This window comes from Dama dama, chromosome 20 (assembly GCF_033118175.1).
Source record: "Dama dama isolate Ldn47 chromosome 20, ASM3311817v1, whole genome shotgun sequence".
NCBI classification, from domain to species: Eukaryota; Metazoa; Chordata; class Mammalia; order Artiodactyla; family Cervidae; genus Dama; species Dama dama.
Window position 1 is genome coordinate 40,119,219 of NC_083700.1, and position 15,425 is coordinate 40,134,643.

At 38.9% G+C, this 15,425-nt stretch overlaps 1 protein-coding gene across 6 annotated transcripts in view; it reads right to left on the minus strand.

Moving 5' to 3' along the window:
* RNPC3 (RNA binding region (RNP1, RRM) containing 3) overlaps nt 1–7,937 on the minus strand; it is a 30,330-nt gene extending 22,393 nt beyond the window's left edge. For 2 of the 6 annotated variants that reach the window (XM_061121268.1, XM_061121267.1), the window contains exons 1-4: nt 7,432–7,937; nt 6,256–6,303; nt 1,160–1,278; nt 171–254 (exon numbers count right to left, since the gene is read on the minus strand). In XM_061121268.1, the coding sequence (XP_060977251.1) occupies nt 171–254; nt 1,160–1,278; nt 6,256–6,303; nt 7,432–7,623 (443 nt within the window). In that variant the 5' untranslated portion in view covers nt 7,624–7,937. The remainder of the gene's footprint in view (nt 1–170; nt 255–1,159; nt 1,279–6,255; nt 6,304–7,431) is intronic. The other 4 variants (XM_061121269.1, XM_061121266.1, XM_061121265.1 and 1 more) reach the window with 2 other exon arrangements.
* Between the last annotated feature and the right edge of the window lie 7,488 nt (nt 7,938–15,425).

Consider the following 15,425-nt stretch of genomic DNA (forward strand, 5'->3'; position numbering starts at 1 on the left):
TATGTTCAATATGTTTAATCAACACACTAAAAATCTTCATTATATATAATAAAATGTCCTTTAAAAATATCTTATTTGACAAAACACACACACACATACCCCACACACACAAACCTATCTATCCAAAATAAAACCAAAAGACACAATGAAATACAAACAAAAATGCTAACCCATGGTTTGGTGCAATTCCATTTTCTATAGTTAAACAATCCAGTTCTTTCTTTTCTTTATCATCTTCCATAGGATCATCAGACCTAAGAAATATGGAATCAAAGTTGATGTTATCTATAGAAGAAACAATGAAAAATTGCACACAAAAATGACACTATTTTTTCATACACAGCATTATGAAAACAGCTGCATAAGTAAAATTTTCAACTGTTAAGTAAATACCAATGAAAAAGAGAAACTAATTCCAGATATTATATAAGGCAAGCCACATTTTCATTTATTCTTCATAGCAACCACACAAAAATGGTATGATGAATCTTACTGACAGCCCTCATCCACCAAAATTGAAGTTCACAGGTATAAAACAGTGGCATACAAATGTCTCTAATGTGCATTAGCAAGGGTTTCTTAAAAATCAGACCACTGAGGCCTATGCTCCTCCCCACCCCAAGCAACCCAAACTTCTGATTCAATAGGACTAGGTTAAGGATGAACAATCTTTCCTTCAGTCAAGATTCTAGACGATGCAGCTGGTACAGGGATTGTACTACGAGAATCACTGGTGTAAATCAATTTATAAAGGTCATATAGCTACGAAGAATTACAGCTAGGAATCAAGGCCGTGCCTATTAATAATACCTTGCTATATACTAGGATTTTATACTAGTTACCTTCTCTCCACTTATAGTTGAACACTTTCACCCTACTCTCTTTCTACTTCACATTAGTTAAGTCCTAATATTAAATCAATACTCAGGTTACTAATGCATATTAGGAACAAACAAATATATTGCTTTCAAGTACTAGATTCAGTAGGCAGATACAGTCATTTACTGTTTCAGATTATTTACTTGCTAGTCTGAAAATAATCCAAGAGCAATACAACTCTTTAAAAAAATTAGTAATTTTTTAATTTTTAAGAATTTTTTTAATAAAATAAAAAAATAATAATAAACTTTTAAAAGGCTAGGAAAACCTATCGACATACCTTTTCTTTTTTTCAGTGCCCAAAGAAGGACATGGTGAATGAACTCGATCTTGCTCTTTTGCAAATTCAACAACTAAAGTATGACCCAGAAGTTTCAGTTGATGAAGTCTTGTCAATGCCTTCAGTTGGAAGAACAAAAGAGTAAAAATATTAATAACTGTACCAAAGTTATCTATTAGAGACAACATATAAAGTAATTTATACATGTTTTTTGTTAAAGCTGATGACATTTCTTTGGCTATTTTTCACCCATTTCTAATCTCAGGCTGCCAAGCCTTCATTACTCCTTAGGCAATGTTTAGAAAAACAAACATAATGAACTGGGCTGGTCTCACTTTAACTTCACAATCAAAAACACAAATCTGAGGGCAACCCTTAGTGAAGCCAACCAGTTACATACTACATTTCAGTTCATTTTTTTCTACCAATCTCTAAGATAATATTTTGCACCCTAATGCCTTCTTCCTTAACTTCATGATATTCCTGTCCCATTCTTTTAGCCTTGGATATTGCTTCCTACTTTAAGAAAAGTGAAGCTACAAAATGAGAACTTAGGATTTCCCACCATAATTTCTCATCTACCATCTTCTGAATCCACATATTCTACCTTCTATCTGTTATCACATATCAATGATCCATGTTCTTATTTAAATCTAGTTGACTTGTATATGCTTCCCTGATAGCTCAGATGGTAAAGAGTCTGTCTGCAATGTGGGGACCTGGGTTCAATCCCTGGGTCAGGAAGATCCCCTGGCGAAGGAAATGGCAACCCATTCCAGTACTCTTGCTTGGAAAATTCCATGGATGGAAGAGCCTAGTAGGCTACAGTCCATGGGATCGCAAAGAGTCAGACATGACTGAGCAATTTCACTTCATTTCACTTGTATACTAAATCCCAGCCCCTCTTCTCTCTGAAACTGTACAGGGTGTGTTCCTACCTACATTGCTAATTTTCTGTCCTCTACGGGATTGTCCACAACAGCATACAAGCACAATCTGACTTCTCCCATCCTAAAAAAGTATTTTTCCCTCATCTATTGATCCCACTTATCACTATTCCCCACTCTCCCCTTAAATTACTCTTGCACTAAAGCTCCTCATGAAACATTTATGCCCTCTATCTAAAATTCCTCTCCTCCCATCGAGTCTCAAACTCACTCCAATCAGGTTTATGCCTTGATCATTCCACTGACACTGCTTGTCATAAACAACAAATTCTGTACTGCCACACCAATGGCCAACTCTCTATCTTCATTTTATACTATTTAACACAATCACTCCCTCCTTGATACATGTTCTTCACTTGGAGTCTATAGACATTATAACTTCCCTACAGTTTTCTTCCACACTTACTGTATTTTACTCCTGAATCATTTTGGCTTATACTGTCTTGAAATCTTAATGTCGGTATACTCCAGAGGTCTATTTTTGGATCTAATCCAGTACCCTAAATTTAAGGACCATCTTTATGCTGATAATTTCCCAACTTATAATTTCAGCCAAAATCTCTGTCCTTAAGTCAATGAACATGCATCCAAACTACTGGATAGCTTCTTTTAATTTTAAGCATTTTAAACTTAACACTCCAGGAATTGAATTTTCTCTCCCCACCCTCACCTCAAATGTTTCCCATCTGGAAACTTTCAATGGAAACTCCCTTCTTTCATTTACTCATGTCAAAAATCTTGCAATCATCCTTAATACCTCTTTCCCACGTTGCATATCCAAGCCATCAAGAATTCCTATTTGCTTCTACTTCCAAATTAATCTAGAATCTAACTATTCCTTACCATCTCCACTGCTACCACCATGGTCCAAGAAACCATCATCTTTGGCCCAAACTAGCAGTATAATCTTTTAACACATTTTCCTGTTTCTACTCTTCCCTGCCTTCCATCTACTCTCAACACAAAGTGATACTTCTAAATATAAGACAAATTATGATGCTGTTTTGCTCACAGTACTACAATGGCACCCAATTTTATTCAGCAAAATCTAGTGTACTTCAAATGTACATGTTATGGCCCTAACTTCTCTGACCTCAAATTCAACTTCTCCCCTCATTTTTTATGCCTTGGTCACAAGTTAGTGCATTTCACTTATTCCACTTACTGGAATTCACTTCCCCAGATTATTTCTTTAGCTAACTTCCTTCACTTCTTTCAAAATGTTGATCAACATGACCCTAACTACCTTAACTATAGCTTAACCCTCTCAACCCAGCACTCCTGATCCTATTTTTTTTTTTCCAAATAGCATTTCTCATTTTCTAAAATACTAAATAACTTATTAAGTTTATTATTTATGGTCTGTCTCTCCTTCGAGAACATGAGTTCAGATGAGGGCACAAATCTGAGTTTTATTTACTGATTGATCCCAAGATTTAAAGGAGCATCCAGCACATAGCAAGTACTCAGTATTTTTTGAACAAATGGAACTTTAGGGCTTAACTGGGACTCTATTTTATTTTACCATCTTTATGCATTCTTATTTGACTCCATTATACAAACCAAGTTTCTAAATGCTTTAATAATTTTCAAGTCCTTAATTCAATCTAGAACTTTTCACTGTCAACGAACCTTTGATTATCTGAAATACAGGTGAATTACTTCAAGTTTCTTCCCCTCAAAATGTGTCACACATTCTCTTCAAAGTTATAGCTTTTAATTTTTAACGTTAACTAGTCCTCATAGCTTTCTCAGCTACTTATTAGAAACATGTCTCTCCCTTTGTTTTAAAAAACTATCAATCAAGCGCACTATAGCCTAAAAACTCTATCACTGCTACTATCTTCTCATTCCTTCTTTTCAATATAGTATTTCCCAAAGACAATGACGGGTTCCATGTCCTCTCCTCCAAGTTAATTTTGACTCTAGAACAATGTGGTTCATTACCATATTTTACCAACAATATTTTAAAACTATATTTCAAAAGGTCTTTTTTGAAAAAAATGTTTTCCTATATTTTAATATATACAACGTGAAAGTCTTCTGTAATTCCACCCTGGGAGAAAGACATTTATTATTTGGTATATAGCTCTGTTACATTTTGTTCTGCTACTGCTGCTAAGTCACTTCAGTCGTGTCCGATTCTGTACGACCCCACAGACAGCAGCCCACCAGGCTCCGCTGTCGCTGGGATTCTCCAAGGCAAGAACACTGGAGTGGGTTGCCATTGCTTTCTCCAATGCATGAAAGTGAAAAGTCAAAGTGCAGTCGCTCAGTCGTGTCCGACTCCTAGCGACCCCATGGACTGCAGCCTACCAGGCTCCTCCATCCATAGGATTTTCCAGGCAAGAGTACTGGAGTGGGTCGCCATTGCCTTCTCCACATTTTGTTCTAGGCATACACTAACATACATAGTAGTAGTTTTCAAAAACTCCAAGGTTACACTATATGTATTTCCCAGCTTTGTTCATGAATCTATCTGGGTTACATTCCTGATCAATACATATTCATTTGACTTCATTTTCTGAGGGTTGTAGTCCAGTGTATGGATATATTACAATTTAAAGTGTCCTTTCCCCTTATTAAGAATTTGGTCATTTCTACAGTTTTACAATAAAAAGTACTTTATTATTAGACTGTTAATTCTTCACCTTGTGTCATCAGAGGATCTTGTCTTCTTAAAACTCCCTTCTCTTTGCAGCCATGAGAATTTGTTTTCTAGTTCTACTTCCTTTTTTAACTTCTCCCTCCCTCCCTGTCTTCCTTGCTGGCTCTTCTTCCTTTGGGAAACCATGTTCATTCACCTTGTTGAAGAAATTCCATTTTTAAGCCTGCCTCTACTCTAGACCCATATTTTTAATTGCTTTTTAAAATATTTCCACAGAAGTAGCCCACTGACTCCTCAAAGTTAATAGATAATGTATGAATTCATTACAAACCTTTGCAAACATTCTGTGAGTCCTGCCCCTCATATTACCTAATGTAATAACTCAAGAACTCGGTCTGAAAATCTTTAAGTGTTCCCTCTTTTTTAACCGTATCTACAGGGATCACAGGACCTACAAACACAATCTCTACCAAATGTATATCTACTTCTTCTTTTGTCCTCTTACTGCCTTATTCAGATCTTTTCTCCTACCTTGGCCACTGTAACAGTTCTCTTGTCTAGGCTTTCCTTTTGATTTTTCTATATCTAATCTTTTTCCATACCTAATCCATTACATGAACTCTACAAGCTATCTTTCATAGAGCTGACTATGTTACTGGTCAGCTTAAATTTACCAAGTACCTTAAGAATAACTACTGAACAAAATTCAATCCCTCCCTTCCTTCAACCCAAATTTAGACTCAACCTACTTTCCAAGTCCTATTTTGATTTCAACACTCAGCTTTTGCTCCACTTAGAGCTTTCCATGCTCCACAGCTTTCTTTAGCGGTCTCTAAACATTGAAGGCCCATCTCCCTTTGTTTTTGTCTCAAGATCCAACTAATCATTACAGGTCTACCTCAAAGGTCACCTCCTTTGCAAATGATCCCCTAGGATTTTTTAAATATACATTCTCTATTTAATGCTTAAAGCACCTTGCCTTGCAACTGTTATGTCTAAAGGATGTTTGCATCCTTCAAAGCTTGTCATTTTTAATTATGTAACAGGTTACAATTCAATTTTAGTTCATGTTCCTGTTAATCTATTGCATATCATCATAAGGAAAAACCCCAACGAACTTTTTGGTCAACTCATAATAGTCTTATGCCCAAATATCTAAACTTTGGGCAAAATCTGCCAACTGACAAGCCAAATGTAGCCAATGAGGCAAACTCTGGAAAGATAAACCTTTCTGATTTTAAAAGGGCTTCCCTGGTGGCTCAGCTGGTAAAGACTCCACCTGCAATGCAAGAGACCCTGGTTCAATCCCTGGGTTAGGAAGATCCTCCAGAGAAGGAAAAAGCTGCCCACTCCAGTATTCTGACTGGAGAATTCCATGGACTATATAGGCCATGGGGTCCTGAAGAGTAGGAAAGAACTGAACGACTTTCACTTACTTCACTTTGCTTTTAAAAACTATAGTTTAGCCTCATGTTTCATTTTTTAACTATGCCTGGATAATAGAAAGTTGGTAATAAGTAACAGAAAAGAAACAGTCATACCTTTACAGCTGCTTTTTCATTAGGAAAAGTAGCAAAAGCTGTATGTTTCTGAAAAACAATTAAGGTACAAATTATTTCAAATATAATTTCAATTTCTCATAAGGACGTCTGATATTTTACCAGCTGACAGTGATTTGACATATTAATAAAATCACAGAAAAGGCAGGAAATCAAGATCATTTAACTGATTACAAATTTCAGGACAGTGTTTTTGAATCAGTTTAGGATCAGAATTCTTTTAAATGAAAGCCTTGGGAGTGCACACACACAGCATGTTTTAAATATATTTTCAAGTACTTCAACCATCCGTACGTTTAAAAACCTCTACTATCCAGAGAGGTCCATTCTTAAACTATCCAAAATCATAAAATATGTTCCATGTATAACGCATCCAAAGATCTAAACTTTTCACTAGATAGCCAAATGCAAAGTTTAAATGGGTCTTTCTTTTAACTCAATTCACAACCTTGGCTGCATATTAAAATCACTTGGGGAGACTTAACTATTGATGCCCTGTCCCATCATAGATCATCTGGCAGAAACATAACATCACCGTCACTATTTTAATGAAGAGCAATCATCTAAAACGTCTTCAGATATAATGGAAAATAAAGTAATTTTGTACATTCCTGGGTTGAACTTTCAATAGTCTTAAATTATCTCTCCCTGAAAGATTACGTCATATGATTTTTATGAAGAACATCTTCCTCTAGAAATCCTCTAACTAGCTTACTCAAGTTGTCGACTTCTGTAGTTTCTCCTCTATTTTGATGAATGTCTTAACGTTGGCTTATAAGCAAACCAAAATCTTTAAGTGCCCCTTTTTAAAAATATTTTTGAGAATACTCTTGAGTTTTAGAGAAACACTTCTAAAATCCGAGTAGTTTAGAGATTCCCAGGGTGGGTGAGACACGAACTATAACTTCAGTCTGCTTTGCCTTTCTCAAACGCCCTTTTCCTCAGCGCGGCAACTAATCGAGGCACAAGCCAATTAAAACTTGATTTGGGAAGAAAGATATTTTGATATAAAAGAGGAAAGACTGGGAGGGGGAAGAGGAAGCCCCCACTCCACAAGCGCATCTTCCCCACTCTTCTTTTTCCTTCTATCAGAACTTCCCTTCCCCAGGTCACCAGCACAGGATCTTCCCCGGAAACTAGGGGCTCGCGCGCTCTTACCAGGCGGCCCTTATCAGACAGGACACGCACGGACTGCGCCCCGAAATACTTCAGCAAGTCCTCTTTCTCCTCGGCGGTAAGCTCGGCTGGCAGGTGCCTCACTAGAAGGGTTCGGTCGCCCCGCGGGGGAGAAAGCGAAGCAGAGCTCTGGCATCCTCTGGACATTGGCAGCGGCTGTTCTGGGGCCGCCATTTCTCACACAGACTCAGAACCTGTGAAGCCGCTGAGGAACGCGCATTAATCAAAAGAAGCGGAGCTAAAAGAGTCTTCTTCCACTCCGCGCTAAGGATTCTGGAAACAAGGAAATAACGCGACACGGTCGCCTTCTCGCGAGACCTGCACCACTGACGGGTGACAACTTTTCGGAGACAAATTCCTTAGATTGGAACGGGAATTTCCACAGTGATGGGAAACCAAAATGATTCAAATTCCAGATAGCTGCTGATGATGTTTAAAACAAAAATTCCCCCGAGAGAGGTGTGAGGATTAAAATGTTAAAGTACGACGGACTTCAGCCGCCTTTTCTGAAGACGAAGTTAACAAGGACAGAAGGACTTACTGCTGCGCATGTGCGAGCGGCGCGCCGGTCTGGGCGTGGCACCCGGGCGGTCCCGAACGGCGCTTGTTAGGTTTCTAATCCTGGCAGATTTCCAAGTGCTTGTGATTGGCTGACAAATACAGGGTGTTTGCCCACGGCACTGGAATGCCTGAAGGTTGCACGTTTGTTTTCGGCTTAGTATCCTTCACATAGCCAGGCTAACTCAGTTTTAAGGAAGAAAAAATTGAGACACAAACCGTGTTTTGTTTTGTTGAATCATGGGACCCAGCAGCCTGATAAGGTATGGCCGTTGTTCCCTTTTATGCAACTAGCTGCCTCTGGGGCTTAGTGGTAAAAGAACGCAGGCGACACAGGTTGGATCCCTGGGTCGGGAAGATCCCCTGGAGGAGGAAATGGCAACCCTCTCCAGTATTCCATGGGATTCTCCCATGAGGACAGAGGATCCTCTTAGGTTACAGTCCTTAGGGTCGCACAGAGTCGGACAGGACTGGCATGCAGGAAGAGATACCCTAACATCACTCCCTAGTTTACAGTTGAAGACTGATGTGTACAAGGAGGTGTAAATCACATCGCTAGTAAATGAGAGAGCTGGAATTTGATCCTGCTAGTAAGACTGGACTTTACACTATTCTGCCCTGTTTCTGAATGGAGTGAGCCTGAGATGTTTACTTATTCCATACAGCGAGGGCCTTGAGAATTCTAGGTAGAGGTATTTTAGGTGCAGCAACTATAGTCTGGAGGTCTAAGGTGCCTCTTACTGCTCTTTTTAATTTGCTCCTTGATCAGATGGTAACTGTATAGCAATAAATAGTATACCAAAGGAGACGGCAATGGCGACCCACTCCAGTGCTCTTCCCTGGAAAATCCCATGGACGGAGGAGCCTGGTAGGCTGCAGTCCTTGAGGTCGAGAAGAGTCAGAGCGACTTCACTATCACTTTTCACTTTGATGCATTAGAGAAGGAAATGGCAACCCACTCCAGTTTTCTTGCCTGGAGAGGGCCAGGGACGGCGGAACCTGATGGGCTGCCGTCTATGGGGTCACACAGAATCGGACACGACTGAAGCGACTTAGCAGCAGCAGTAGCAGTATACCAAAGTTTGGCTCCCATGGAAAACGGATTGGGGAGCGGAGAAGGGAAAAACGAATAAAAACTAGAGAAACTGTGATGGACCCATCCACAAAAATGTCATGTATGGAGAGCCAGACCATGAGGGCTCTATGGGTTAGTTCGGAGTCTTGATTATCTGAAAAGCAGTTGGAAACTGACACAGTTTTTTAATAGAGCCCTGTGTAAATATGTATGTAATGATTACATGTTAGGTATGAAAATTTCTCTGGTTGCAATGTGAAAAATGGAGTAGAAGCAGGAAGACTAACTGGGCTACTGCAGCGGCCTAGGCAAAAGACACTGTTAGAAATAGTATGGTAACAGTTGTTGTTTAGTCGCTAAGTCATGTCCAACTCTTGCAACCCCATGGATATAGCCCGCCAGGGTCCTCTGTCCATGAGATTTCCCAGGCAATAATGCTAGAGTAGGTTGCTATTTCCTTCTCTAGAGGATCTTCCCAACCCAGGGATGGAACCCACCTCTCCTTATTTGGCAGGTAGGTTCTTTATCACTGAGCCAACAGAGAAGCCCTTGGCAACAGTAGATATGGGGAAAAAAACAGGAATTGGGATGTATTTTGGAAGTAGAATTAATAGATTTGCAGATGAAAAAGAGTAGTTACACATAAATTTGGGGGTTTTGGCTTAAGTCCCAATGAATGATGATGTCATTTACTGAGGATGAGAAGAGTTCCTAAATTGCAGCTAGTTTAGGGACTATAAGGGAGGAAGGAAAACATTAAATTTAAAGAACCTATTCAGTATCCATTTTTAAAGTAGGTAGTTGGATGTGTAAGTATGGCATTCTGGAGAAACAGCAACACTGGGTACATATGTAGCATCAGCACATGTAATATTTATATCCAAAGTGTAAGAGTATAAGTAGAGAGAAATGGGACCAGTATTGATCCATGGGGAATGCTGGTGTTGAGAATTGAGAGGAGGAAGAACAAAGCAATCCTTTCTCTCTTGGCACTTATGTTCTAGTAGTAAAGACTGACTGAAACATGTGGATGAGTAAGTAAATGGGTTTCTTTTGGACAATAAATAAGTGGTTTGAGTGAGAAAGAAAAAAATAATACAGCCAAGGTAGAGAGAGAAACTGATTAGTGTGCTCAGTCGCGTCCGACTCTTTGCAGCCCTGTGGATTGTAACCCACTGGGCTCCTCTGTCTATGGGATTTTCCAGGCAAGAATACTGGAGTGGGTTGCCAGTTTCTCCTTCAGGGATCTTCCCAACACAGGGATTGAACCTTCATCTCCTGTGTCTCTTGCTTTGGCAGGCCAGTTCTTTACTGAGCCACCTGGGAAGCCCAAACTGATTGGAGCGTGCTGCTTTAAACACTATCTTTGGAGGCTTTCTCCAGCATCTCTTACAGTTATCATATATAATTAGCATATGTGGTGTGTGTGTGTGTTAGTCACTCAGTCATGTCTGTGACCCCATGGACTGTAGCCTGCCAGGCTCCTCAGTCCATGGGATTTCATAGGCAAGAATACTAATGTGGGGTGCCATTTCCTTCTCCAGGGGATCTTTTCAACTTAAGGATTGAACCTGGGTCTCCTGTATTGCAGGCAGACTCTTTAATGTCTGAGCCACCAAGGAAGCCCTAGCATATGGTAGGCATATGTAGATATTTGTTCAATGAATGAATTCATGAATGGATTAACTTTAATATTATCCCTTCCTCTTATAGTCAGTAATAGCTACATCAGTCGTCAAGGTAAGTTTAATTGTCTTTACTATAATTGAGCTATCACAACTCAGTGAGATAAGAACATGACAACATTTTATTTTCTCTTTACTTAATTGCTTTAGTGGTAGTCAATTGAATACAACTTATCTTTCCCTTGACAATGACTCAGGCAGATTTCATAATATCTTGGTCACCCTCAGTTACTAATAGTCCAAGTTGGTTTTGAAATATCATCTTCAAACTCTAATAAATTCACAATTCTTACCCTCCCCTCGTATAAGGCTTGACCTGAGGGATAGGAGGAAGATGTGATTTGCTTTCATTTCTTCCATGTTTAAGTGCAAGTGGCTGTGGTCTGCTTTGAGTTGTGCTTTTCTCATATCCTTTTCTTTTTATAGCCCAGAGGTTCCCAGACTTTTCTCAGCTTATGGTACCCTTACTGTTTTAGTAATTTTTTCACATCATCCCTCATTGCTTCCTTGTTGCCTATTACCCCTCTTTTTTTTTTTTTTTTAGAATCTTAGTTGCAACAGGTGAGTTCTTAGTTGTGGCATGTTGGATCTAGTTCCCTGACCTGGAAATGCCCTCTGGGTTTAGAGAGCAGAGTCTTAGCCACTGGGCACCAGGGAAGTCCCACCTTTTGATTTTTAAGAGGCACTGCCGCCTGGGCGGACTCAGTAAGGCTCAGCAATTATTCCATGTTATTTCTCTGCATTTTCCAACTCCCTTGTTAGATGGGACTGTACAATTCATTCCGGTCAGTGGGCTGTTAATGAAAGCAACATGTGTCAATTCCAAACTATATTATAGAAGAAGAGATGTGTAAGCAGTGATTGTAGGGGCTGTATATTAAGGTCAAAGAGCTGTGAGGTAAACACTGCATAGAATACCTACCTGGTCACCACATCGATGACAACTGCCCTACAAATGTGCTTGACTGTCTCCAAATTTTGCATAAGTAAGAAATAGCTTTTATTAACTTTTATTGAATAAATACACTGTTAGTTTAGGGCTAGTTAATTTTTTTTCCCATAGTAAAGCCTATTCTTTCACCATTAAAAATATACTCTGTGATAGCTCATTTTATGTGTCACTTAGGCTGACCACAAGGTACCCAGATTAAATATTATTTCTGGGTATGTAGCTGAGGGTGTTTCTAGATGAGATTAGCATTTGCATTGGTGAACTCAGTAAAGTAGATTACTTTCACTAATGTGGATAGGCATCATATAATCCGCTGAGCACCAGAATACTACAGAAGGTGGAGAAAAGAAGAATCATCCCCTTTTTCCTGCCTCACTGATTAGGCTGAGACATCTTATCTCATCTTTAATAGTAGACTGGGTTCTGCACCATCAACTCCCCTTGGTTCTTAGGCTTTCAAACTTAGGCTGAATTCCACCACCAGCTTTTCTGGATCTCTAGCTTGCAGATGACACATCATGAGACTTTTCAGCCTCCATAGTCACATGAGCCAGTTCTTCATAATAAATATATATATTTATATTTTAAGAATATGTAAATGAATACACATTTTAATTTATAAATATATGATATTATATATATTGTTATAAAACATAAATATATATTGGGTTGGCCAAAATGTTTGTTCAAGTGTTCCATAAGATGTTACAGAAAAACCCAAACTTTATGACCAACCCAAAAATAAATATAAAATATAATTTTATTTTTATTTATTCAAGTATGAAAATACATGAATAAATCATAGACTTAATTTTTATATTTTTAAATTTATTACACATGTGTAATATTATATATAATATTTCCTCAATATGTTTTTGTTACAGCAGCCACAGTGATTCTGTTATGCCCTTGGAACTCTCCAGTGGCCTTTCCTCTCACTTAGACTAAAAGCTAAAGTTCTTCCTTTGATTTGTAAGAGCTTACATGATCTGGCTTCTCCAGGGTAGTATTTAATACTTTTCAAACTTCATCTATTCTTTTCCCCCTCCTTCACACCGTACTATAGACATATGAACCTTCTCTCTGTTCTTGAGTTCTTCAGACCCCTGACTAAGATCTTTGTACTAGCTAAAACTTTCAAAAATGTTTTTCCCACAGAGATCTGCATTTTGGCTCCCTAATTTTCTTCATGTCCTCAAATGTTGCATTTTCACTATATTGTTCCTTGTCCGTCAACACTGTCTCTGCACTTTCTGTTCTCCTTTGTGTTGCAGCAGCTGAAACACAGAAAACTAGATTTTTCAATGCTTTTGTTGTTTACTGCTGTGTAATAAACCATGCCAAAACTCTGTAGTTTAATAAAACCACCACCAAAGACTTTTCCTTTTCCTAAGGCAGAATGTATTTTTATAGTTCAAATCATCATATATACATTTTATTATAGTTAACTGAGTGTGTGTGTGGTTTCCCCCTTGCTAGTAAGCTTGAAAATAAGAATTGCTATATTGCTCTCTGTATCCCCTAAGCATTAACGTATTCCTTTAGTTCAGTCACTCAGTCGTTTGTGACTCTTTGTGATCCCATGGAGTGCAGTAGCCAGGCCTCCCTGTCCCTCACCAACTCCTGGAGCTTACTCAAACTCATGTCCATTGAGTTGGTGATGCCATCCAACGATCTCATCCTGTCATCCCCTTCTCCTCTTGCCCTCAATCTTTCCCAGCATCAGGGTCTTTTCCAATGAGTCAGTTCTTCCCATCAGGTGGTCAAAGTATTGGAGTTTCAGCTTCAACATCAGTCCTTCCAATGAATATTCAGAGCTGATTTCCTTTGGGATGGACTGGTTTGATCTCCTTGTCATCCAAGGGACTCTCAATAGTCTTCTCCAACACCACAGTTCAAAAGCATCAATTCTTTGGTACTCAGCTTTCTTTATAGTCCAACTTTCACATCCATGCATGACTACTGGAAAAGCCATAGCTTTGACTAGATGGACTTTTTTGGCAAAGTAACATCTCTGCTTTTTAACATGCTGTCTAGGTTGGTCATAACTTTTCTTCAAGGAACAAGCATCTTTTAATTTCATGGCTGCAGTCACAATCTGCAGTGATTTTGGAACCCAAAAAAATAAAGTCTGCCACTGTTTCCACTGTTTTCCCATCTATTTGCGATGGAGTGATGGGACCAGATGCCATGATCTTAGTTTTCTGAATGTTGAGTTTTAAGCCAGCTTTTTCATTCTCTTTCACTTTGATCAAGAGGCTCTTTAGTTCCTCTTCTTTTTCTGCTGTAAGGGTGGTGTCATCTGCATGTCTGAGGTTATTGAATTTCTCCCAGCAATCTTGATTCCAGCTTGTGCTTCTTCCAGCCCAGCATTTTTCATGATGTACTCTGCATATAAGTTAAATAAGCAGGGTGACAATATACAGCCTTGACGTACACCTTTTCCTATTTGGAGCCAGTCTGTTGTTCCATGTCCAGTTCTAACTGTTGCTTCCTGACCTGCATACAGATTTCTCGACAAATAGGTCAGGTGGTCTAGTATTCCCATTTCTTTCTGAATTTTCCACAGTTTGTTGTGATCTGTACAGTCAAAGGCTTTGGCGTAGTCAATAAAAGAAGTAGATGTTTTTCTGGAACTCTATTACGTTTTTAATGATCCAACAGATGTTGCCAATTTGATATCTGGTTCCTCTACTTTTTCTAAATCCAGCTTAAACATATGGAAGTTCACGGTTCACGTACTGTTGAAGCCTGGCTTGGAGAATTTTGAGCATTACTTTACTAGCCTGTGAGATGAGTGCAATTGTGCAGTAGTTTGAACATTCTTTGGCATTGCCTTTCTTTGAGATTGGAATGAAAACTGACTTTTTCCAGTCCTGTAGCCACTGCTGAGTTTTCCAAATTTGCTGACATATTGAGTGCAGCATTTTCACAGCTTCGTCTTTTAAGATTTGAAATAGCTCAACTGGAATTCCATCACCTCCACTAACTTTGTTCATAGTGATGCTTCCTAAGGCCCACTTGACTTTGCATTCCAGGATGTCTGGCTCTAGGTTAGTGATCATACCATTTGTGATTATCTGGGTTGTGAAGATCTTGTGTACAGTTCTTCTGTGTATTCTTGTCACCTCTTCTTAATATCTTCTTCTTCTGTTAGGTCCATACCATTTCTATCCCTTATTGTGCCCAGCTTTGCATGAAATGTTCCATTGGTATCTCTAATTTTCTTGAAGAGATCCTTAGTCTCTCCCATTCTATTGTTTTCTCTGTTTCTTTGCATTGATTGCTGAGGAAGGCTTTCTTATCTCTCCTTGCTATTCTTTGGAACTCTGCATTCAAATGGGTATATCTTTCCTTTTTTCCTTTGCCTTTTGCTTCTCTTCTTTTCTCAGCTATTTGTAAGTCCTCCTCAGACAACCATTTTGCCTTTTTGCATTTCTTTTTCTTGGGGATGGTCTTGATCCCTGTCTCCTGTACAATGTCATGAACTTCTGTCCATAGTTCTGCAAGCACTATGTCTATCATATCTAATCCCTTGAATCTATTTCTCTCTTCCACTGTATAATCGTAAAGGATTTGATTTAGGTCATACCTCAATAGTCTAGTGGTTTTCCCTACTTGTCTTCAATTTAAGTCCGAATTTGGCAATAAGGAGTTCAGGATCTGAGCCACAGTCAGCTCCTGGTGTTGTTTTTGCTAACTGTAT